General features: G+C 36.4%; 1 protein-coding gene across 7 annotated transcripts in view; it reads right to left on the bottom strand.

Moving 5' to 3' along the window:
* Positions 1 to 247: 247 nt before the first annotated feature.
* LOC126190775 (E3 ubiquitin-protein ligase Nedd-4) overlaps positions 248 to 9913 on the bottom strand; it is a 197597-nt gene continuing 187931 nt past the window's right edge. For all 7 annotated transcript variants that reach the window (XM_049931309.1, XM_049931312.1, XM_049931310.1 and 4 more), the window contains one exon: positions 248 to 3105. In XM_049931309.1, the coding sequence (XP_049787266.1) occupies positions 3003 to 3105 (103 nt within the window). In that variant the 3' untranslated portion in view covers positions 248 to 3002. The remainder of the gene's footprint in view (positions 3106 to 9913) is intronic.

The raw sequence follows: 9913 nt of genomic DNA, 5'->3' as shown, positions 1-9913 counted from the left end.
TATGAGATGTATCTGTCACTAATAATATGTTGTCTTGTGAATCACCCGTTGTTCTTCAAAGAAGATAAGACTTTTGACTACATCTGCATCAACTTCACAATATTTGACAAGTTGTGATCACGGACAAGTTTTGACAAAAGAAAACCTTCAGTATGTAAATTGGTGAAATCTCTATCGTATTCCAGACAATACTTTCTATGTGATGCATGTACAAACAAAATAAAACGAACATATAAACACTCAGAAATACAGCATTGATGTCTTTTACTAATCATCTGCAATCCTGAAGTCAACATCTTGAAAATATCTTTAATGTTCAGATTTACCAATTTTACACTTCACTGTATGTAAAGCTTATTGCATGTTTTCTGTGTGGCTGACAATCAGCTCTTGAAGATATTGTATTATTTCTGTTCCATCTATTTTCATCAGATTTATTGACATTACAAAGTAATGATTCATAAAAAAATTCAAACATTACACTGAGTGTATATTTTGATCACAATATTTGTAGTGTAGATTGTTGACACAGAATTAAAACAATATCTTTGTAATCGAGATGTACAGGTTTGCAAAGAAATACGGTCTAGAAAACAATGTCATAAAAAAGGGGGTGCACAACTGGAATGGTATAATAATTCTTGTGGAGTTTTCAGCTTAACAGAATCAGCTGAAATAACACTTTTCATGATAAACTAATTACTATTTTCAAGAAAAACATGACCAAAAATAGCAGAAAACATTGACAGAGGAAACTCAAAGATTTCCGTAAACTAATGTATGCCAAAAAAATAATGTGTTTTTAATGTTGTTATGACAAACACACTTCAGGAACATACATAATTTACTTCAGTCTGTCTTAATGCTACCAATTCTTTTTTCTTACAAACAAAAGTGCACAACGTCAACTCTTCCAAGAGTTACTTTTTCCTCCTCAAACACCGATATCTTTCTTCCCAAATCATTGATGCAATGGATGGAACACAAATTCACTATCCAATCAAACTATTTCCAGGGATATATTCACTTTAATGACATGAAAGGACACACAAAATTGTGTTTTTATGACAAAATGTGTTGTGATTAACTGTTTTTCTCACCGGAATTCACTTTTAGTGCTTTCACAAAGGGTGATGTGACATAAGATATTTTGGAGATTAGAATTGGTTGCAAAGAGTGCACAAAATGTTAACAGCTGTGTTCAGTTGCGTGTAATACATGTAACCCATATTATATTTTGCATTTATTTTCTTCAATGAATTGAGAATTAATTAGTTTTTAAAGAACTGAACTTTTGTTAGTAGTGATGATAGTATCAATGAGATGCTTTGGAAGTTAATTATGGGCTGACAAGCTTTTGATGTTTTCCCTGCTTTAATATAAATTAAAAAGTAAAACTTAAGTTGCCTTATATAGGAGCAACCAGTCCTGCTTGTTTATGCATTTAGGTAAGATGTGTTTAACATTTTAAGTACTTATATTTGTTTGAAGCGGAAGAAATCTAGAGAACACAAGAAAACTGGAACCCCATTAACACAGATCACCGATATTTAACCTAAACATATGTTGTTATACCTTCTGGCAAAGATGTTTAAAATAGTAACTTGTCCCTTTGTGTCTGATAATACATTTGAGCAATATGGGAATAAATACAAACAATACAGTGAAATAACAAACCATATGATAAGTTAGAACTGTGGCATCAGAATTCTATTGTATTGCTATGAAAGACATGTACACAAAACACCATGTGTGTGTGTGTCATTCAAATTTCAGATAGGAACAGACATTCAAGAAGTCAATAATGAAGTTAAAGGGATTCAATAAAATATCACCATTAATCATCACAGTTTGTAACCATAATAGCACATCCACTATGGTATTTAAGACACTACTATGCAGAACGTAAGTTAATCTGAGGGTAAATTGCTACTCACTTTTACAGTACTTAATGTGAAGTTATTTCGCCTCTCTTAAAATACAGCCATTAGAAAAAATTATGAGAATTCATGAGTCATTTACTGTTTATTTTAATTTTTAGAGTATTATCTGTTCTTTAATTCAGTAGATTAATAAATGCTTCAAGCTCATAATCTAAACATTCTGCGTTTGTTACGCAGGTACCAGCTGAAAAGGACATATGACACAGTGAAAGACCTCAATAACAAATGTGTCATACTACTTAACTAGTTCTACATTTTTTAATGTTATTAGAATTCAAATACTTTGATGTGATGGTGGTGGGAATAGTGACAGGAGGAAAGTTTATATATAAATTTCATGATACTTTCTACATTTGATAATATATTGTACAGATGTCTCATATTCACATATAATAAAACATGTCACAGCCTTGTTTTTGGTTTTTCTGCTTCAAAAACTGAGCAAAAGTGAATAAAAGAAAACCAGGAAAACTTACTAAAAATTATATTCACTATTTTTACACTTTTTTTACAAATACCCTGATTTTTTTACCTTTTCTTAAAAAATTAAAGTTTACAAGATGAAACATGAGGGAGGTCAACTTGCATTAAAAGATTCATAAAATATTGATGCCTGGTATTATGCAATCCAAAATTTTGTATATACCTATTTCTTGATATATCCATTTTTCAAGATGATATAAACCCTCAGATTAACTACTAAACAGGTCATTAGCCATTTACTACAAAATGTCGTCTCTGGAAATGTATTAAAATACCTTATTTTCAGTCAAATTATGAGTAATAAAGCTGAATTTGTAAATTACAGGTTCATATAACAACTCTGGCACATCTCATATGCAGTATGTACACATTAAAAACTAAAGAAAATGTCACAAATATTTACATTTAAAAAGCACAAAAGAAATTTCACACCACAATTAGGTGAGATAACAAATTTTGTTGCTGTACAAATCTACTTGTCTTGATATACTGGATTTTCAGGAAAATGTGAATGATTTAAAATATATTATTTACAGTATCATACACTGCTTGATCACCCAACTACATATGACATTTTCAATCAACTCCAGCGAAGCCTTGTGACCCTTCAATTGCTTTGATTAATTTTTCTCTCAGCTGCTGATAGCTTTCATAAGGCGGCAGGTCCAAACGATTAAAACTAGAAAGAGAAAATGCAATAATTTTAGACACTAGGCCTATGGAATCTCAGTGACTGACAGTTAAATGCTGATTTTTGAACAATCAAAGTTGCTTTTTTATTTTATTTTGATGACCATACTGGTTAAACCATCTTCAGACCAATTGCTACATAAAGAATAAAATGGGTTGTAAAAATATGCGAAATCCAAGACAATACATTAAAGAATAAGAATGCATCATTGAAACTTAAAATTTTGAAGTTTACCTACGCATTCCCTTATTCACTTTATTGTATTTTGTATATCTGTATGGCCACTTTTATTCTCTATGTAACAGTTGATTTTAAGATGTGGTAATAAATTGACTGTTTCAAGATCACTCTTACAAATTCAATATTTTGAGAAATACATGTTTCAATTCATATAAAATTAATATCTACTAAATTTCAAGTTTTACCAAACATGCAACTATAATACAAATGAATTAACATTCAAAATATTATACAATAATACCTCATACATCCAAGTTTTTGCGATTCCTGTGTTTCATAGCTCACACACCGCACACTGAATACCCTTTCACATATGAAGTGACACAGAATTAGGGGCGTTAAAGTTTCACATTTGTCAATAGAGAAAATGTGCAAGAATTTTCTGTAATTTTTAACTTAAATATGTAGCAAAAACTGTTCCAACATTCACATGAACTCTTTACTATCATCACAGTTATAAACACTAATTACAAATAAAAAAAACAGAACTCTGCATTATTTGATGTCTCTGGTGTCTCATTTGCCTAGTAGTCAGTAAAATGTTTAAATCCTCCTGCACACTGACATTCAGTTATCCTGACACTCATCTCATTCTCATGATTAGTAATTACTTGGATTTTTTTATTCATAATCACATATTTTACAAAATTGGACCAATTTTTCAACTTGTCGCATGTATCTAATATACAATAATTTTGTTTTTCTTCAGTTTTCTTGACAGTGTAATTGTCCTTTCTCATAATCAAGCTTCACGATTCCACACTACATAGGGCTAGAACCACTGAAGTCTCCTTCCATAGTAGAACTTCAAAAGAAATTTTCATAAGGTTGTCTTTTATTGCTGTCAAAGCACTGTCCTGCTCTTGAGCTTTGCCAAAAAACAGTGTCTGTGAAGTTCTGGAAAACAGCAGCTGAATTTGATGATCTAAATGGAACTTTCTTGAAATGGAATTGCCCTTAATGTGCCACAAGCTAAGTGTAATTGCAGCTCTCCTCTTCAACATCAACAAGAAAAAAAATCAATTCTGAAGATTTCATATGCTTAACATACAGACAATTTACAGTTTAAGTAAACAATGATCTGTAAAAAGCAATGGGTGATTACCTTTCATCATAATTTTATTTGATTTTCTACAGTTTACAAAGATGCGATGCTCCCCATTTTTATTTTTTCAAAAACTAAAAAGTAGCTGGCATACATTTGGATAAACTTTGTTATAGTATTGCTTTGTTTATGCCATTTTTCTGCCATTAGTTGCCTTTATTTACTTTGGCATGTAACTAGATTCTAAATCTTAAAATGCTCCTTTGTTTTTGTCACTAACAGAGCTTTCAACATCTAATTACTGTTTGCTTGCTATACAGAAACATGCGAGATTAACCACCACTTCTGAGTTCCTAGGAGTTAGCTCGTGCTTTTTTAACCTTAGCTTGGTCTAAAAGAACTTTTTTCAACAACCATGTGTATATTCACAGTGCCTCCAGAAAAAAACGTAAATATCTGTTTCATACTTAACATCATTGATCTCAAAAATGCCTGCAACATACTTGTGGAGTGAGATGATTTATCCCAAGTTTTACAAACGTCAATCAATATCCTGTAATGTTGGAGTATCCATTGTCCTAAACATATTTCAGAAATAAACTGAATTTCACAGTCAATAAGCTCCTCTCCCTCTCAGTTACATTTTCAGACATTTTTAAATATACAACTCGCTCTTTCATTTTTCTTCTCCTCTGTGCTTCCAGGTGAGATATGGCCAAAGTCATTAATTTGAAACATTTCTTTCCCCTTGTCCTTGTGGTTGCAATTGGCTTTTTTCTTCCCCTTGTGCCTGTGTCCCACATCGGCACAGGGTCGGCATGGTTAGAAACACATCTGAAATGCTTAATTTAAGGGATTGCCGGATGCCCCTCCTGTTGTCAGCCTTGCAGCACTGCTCCCTCTCCCCCGGAGAAACAAGAAACAGCGACCCACTTCTTCAGAAATTCTCACTGGAACTAACTACAACACCTGGGATCTAGATCTTGTCAATGGTCCTCTGTATGGTGGTGCTGGCAAATCCTCTCATTCTTCTCATGTTGTTACATCCTTTTCACTATGATGAGCACTGAACGTAGCCTCCTCTCATCAACAGTTCACGATGATTAAGTGGGTCTTCAGTTTCCTTTAACCTCCCATCATCCATCTGCACCTCTGGACTGTAGTAGAGCTTCATGTGGATGACATGGACAACATCTCTGCATTTTATCTTTTTTTATAGTAGTCCCACTTTTTTCACAGGCATAAAAATCTAACCAAGCCTCCCAGGCTGTATCTCCCTGCCTGGTGCTTGGCGTTATAGCACACTGACATACAAATACTACAAATGTTCACAGAAACATTTATGCAAACTATTTTATAAAAATTGGCATATTTTATGTTTATTTTAACATAACTACACAAATGTTAAATTTGTATTCAATAAAATGGTTATTCAGAATCTATTAGGATTGATTTTTTACAAAGTTTCTATTTTATTTACACAAGAAGTGATTGATATCCATCAGTATTTCACATTATTTACTAGGCTTGATGATATCACAACAATCAGAGATCACCATGCTCCATGGTTCAGAATCATGTCTTCTACAAGGAAATTTGCTGTTTCCCTGGCTTTGGCAATTGGCATACTTTGGTGATAGTATAGCAGATGAGGCAGTCAGTGCACCCTATTATCCATCAACTCCGATTTGTCGACTTTGCGAACCCCCACAAGAGGCTGACTCCAATGTGCTGAAATGGTGCTGCTACTGGCATGACTGGTATTAGATGCATGTGCTGCCATCACTGAAATTCCTTACACTGGCTCACATTATGTCTAGTGGATCAGCTGAGTGCTGGCCAGCGATACTTGCACCTGATTCTGTTTAGAGTCTTTACAAATAGCAGGTGATCAGATGTTGGAGCATCATGGAAATGCTTCACAACAGCTGGCCATAGATGGGCTGGGATGGTGATAAACCATTTCTGCACCATTGTGTTATATTTATTCTTATGCAATGCTCTGTTTAATTTTAATCCTCTTTCATTTCTTCCCCCTCCAAGGTTTTGAGTAGTGATGGACCTGCCCTCTATTCAGCAGCAATGTCATTTAATGCAGTAAAGATTGGTATTTCATTCACATTGCTGTGTTCCACCAAAGCATTCAACGAAAGACAAGTCGGCATCCTTGTGTGTGTCTGCTTTTGTGTAACATTATGACATTGCACTCCTTAAACATCGGAGCCAAATATCACCAGATGAACTGATGGATTCTTCAAGCTTGTCAGTCATCACAGATAATGGTGTGGTAGTCCAACACAACAGCAAAAGGTTTGCCAAATAAACACACCTGGAACTTCTTGAAAGTCCCAATAACTGTAAGGCACTCTTTCTTGGTTATATAACAGTTCATGTTGGACTGAGAGTACTCTAGAATTATAAGCAATCAACTTTACAGAATCTTCATGAATTTGCACTGCAACTGCACCAACAGTGTCAGTGAAGTTCTGTCTCACCATTCTCATGAGACAATGCTAGGACTGGAGATGATGTTAGCAACTCCTTAAAGACAAGGAAAGATCTTTCTCCTTGTGCTTTTTTCCAGGAAAATTTAGCAACACCCAGCATTAGTTCTTGCAAGGGATGTGCTGTGCTACAGAAGTCCTTTATGAATTACTGGTAGCTTGAGTACATACTCACATCATGAATGTTCCTTGGAAAATCAGCGAAATCTTCTATTTTCCCTGGATCAGGAAGGATTCTGTTGCTACTCACTAGGTGCCACAAATATTTTTTTCCTTGGGCAAAGCAGTGGCACTTTATAAGATTTAACCAGATACCTGTAGTCTGAACAATTTTCAAAAAGGTCATCAAGGCAGCGTCTTCAAAAACCTTTGAAAAAAGAACGTCATCCAGATAGCAAAGAAATGTAAGGTGTGGAAGCAGGTTATCCCGGTACGCTGTCTGCATGTCCATAGTTGAGAAATACTTTGTTCCTTTCAAGCCATCTAGGGCATTATCAATAGCCACCAATATGTAGACTTCTTTTTTTTTTTTTCAAGATTTTATTCAGCCAGCAGTAATCAACACAGGATTGCCATATGTCATCCTCACCCTTTACAAGGACCACAGGACAGGACTAAGGACACTCTGAAGGTTCAGTGTCATCATCTTGCATCATCTTCTCCATGTGCTCCCAGAGTGTGTGTCATTCAGCTGGTGACAGACTGGCTAATTGGTGGATAATCCACAGTGCTGATACAGTATTTTACGATAGACTGATTGGTCTGTCTTTTCCCCACTCTGGATTTGAAAGCTTACAAAAACTGACAGATTGGCAATTGTTCATCGATGTTGTTCCTCGGTCAGGCCACATCATCATATCGGTAGTTCATTAGGAGTTTCCCCTCCATTATTTGTTGATGAAACTCGGCTTCACTTCCCAGACTGGTTCAGCTGCCCCCAACCTTTTGTTGTGTGCTTCTTGTAACAGCTTCATTAATATTAAAACTCTAATCTCCCACAGGTTATGCCTGCTAGTGAGGCTTGCATGAAGCCATATCCAAGAACAACAATGTAACTAAATTCTGTTAAAAAGAAAAATTCCAAGGGATGGGTTCTGTCTGTGATAGTTTTTCTTGAAATAGATGTTCCTGTTGGCTTGGCATCTCATTTGTGACTCTTAACACTATTGCATCCATATCACAAAACATGGTCTCCGAACTATGGGAAACCAGGATGGCATATAATAATATTCTGAAAAGGATAGTAGCTACTCACTATATATCACAGATGCTGAGCTGCAGATAGGCACAACAAAAAGACTGACAGAAAGTGAGCTTTCGGCCAACAAGGTCTTCGTTGACATGACCACAGTCTCTAGCTGCTGAGGGCAGACTGAGTCTGGTCTCAGCAGCCAAAGACTGTGTGTGTGTGTGTGTGTGTGTGTGTGTGTGTGTGGGTGGGTCTATTTCCAACAAATGTCTTGTTAGGTGAAAGCTCACTTGACAGTCTTTTGTTGTGCCTATCTGTGACTCAGCATCTTCGCTAAATGGTGAGTGGCAACTATACTTTTCACAAAACAATCTTCCTTAGCTGAAGACTATAAGCATCTAACATAACAGTAAAGGAGGCCGACAAGTTGACAAATGTTCATGAAGATGGCAGCTAGGTGAGTGGCTGGTAACACTGTCCAGTAACGGGAACAGCTATGACATATTGGAGAGTGACCTCGTCCAGGCTCAGCAATGGGCTTTGTCCCACAGTTTGACTATGGACATCTACAGCTGAATGGCAAGAACAGAACTGTTGTCATGATTAATGTCTGGTGGTTTACTATCGTCAAAAACTCGCTTTCTTTCTCTGCATTAGTGTACAACATGCCCAGCACATCTACTGTGGAAACATACTGGCATGTTGTCCTTTGTCCTCCATGTCTGGGACTTCCTGCTTTGCATAAGAGTTGTTCGTAGCTGTGATGGTTGTTTGATGGTTATGGTGGAAGTACGAGTCAGCCGACTCCATTCTATCTGGCACATTCAGTTGGTGATGGAGACTGGTGCTAAAGACTGATACACCTCTTCTTCAACACCCTTCGTTAACTCCTGACTTATCAGCTAGACATTGAAGGCTGCTGTCTCTTGTGTACTTTGTTCGAGACTTCTGATTGCCATGCACTGTTGAATCACTTCTCTTACTGCCATATGTGAAAGGTGAGCTCATGTTGGTCTTTCACAATTTCCACAGGGACCACATTCATTAGCCGGTCATACCTCTCTCGTCTGACAGGTTTCGGCTGCATTTCCTTTATTCGTTGATAAATTCCTCTGTCATTGTGACATCCATTACAAGAAATGATTAGTACATGTCTTCTGCAACTCTTTCCATCAAGTGTGATATTTTGTTGGCTTCTGTCATATTGAGATTCACAATGTTTGCATAGGGCCCAAACATTTTGTATGTATAACTGTCATTTCACCATGACGGTGGGCCCTGTTCTTCAATTGTTGTTCTGCTAAGCGGACTTGGTGTTGATTGCCACCAAACATATTGTTCAATTCAGCCTGGAATTTATCCCGGCTATTGAACTTCTCTTCACTGTTATCCAAGCACTGCTGGGCATGCCGCACAAATAAAAGTACACATTTGCCAAACACATCATGTCTTCCCACCTGTTGTGTTTGCCGACTGTCAAATCCTTTCAGTCGTTTTGTCAGGTTCTGACCAGCGTCAATGGAAAACACTGAGGGATGCCTACATGCAGCTGACTTACTGCTGCTTTGGAATTCGTTTGTCTCCTGGCTATATGAATCTTAGGAACAATGCACTGCTTGTATTCTGGTTGCTGACCATGTACGCAGCAGCTCTTATGTTGCCCAACTGCAGCACAGTGATACAGATTCAAAGCACCCAGCGTTGCCACCAAACAATGTTGCATTGAAACCACATTCAAGTCCAAATTCTAAGGTAGAGTCACCAGTGAAGCATGACTCCTAGAACTGCATGCATGTTTATAACTGGCACCAACGTACA

The sequence above is a fragment of the Schistocerca cancellata genome, chromosome 6 (genome assembly GCF_023864275.1).
Source record: "Schistocerca cancellata isolate TAMUIC-IGC-003103 chromosome 6, iqSchCanc2.1, whole genome shotgun sequence".
Classification (NCBI taxonomy): Eukaryota; Metazoa; Arthropoda; class Insecta; order Orthoptera; family Acrididae; genus Schistocerca; species Schistocerca cancellata.
Note: the sequence above shows the minus strand (reverse complement) of the source record. Positions and strands in the feature narration are given on the sequence as shown.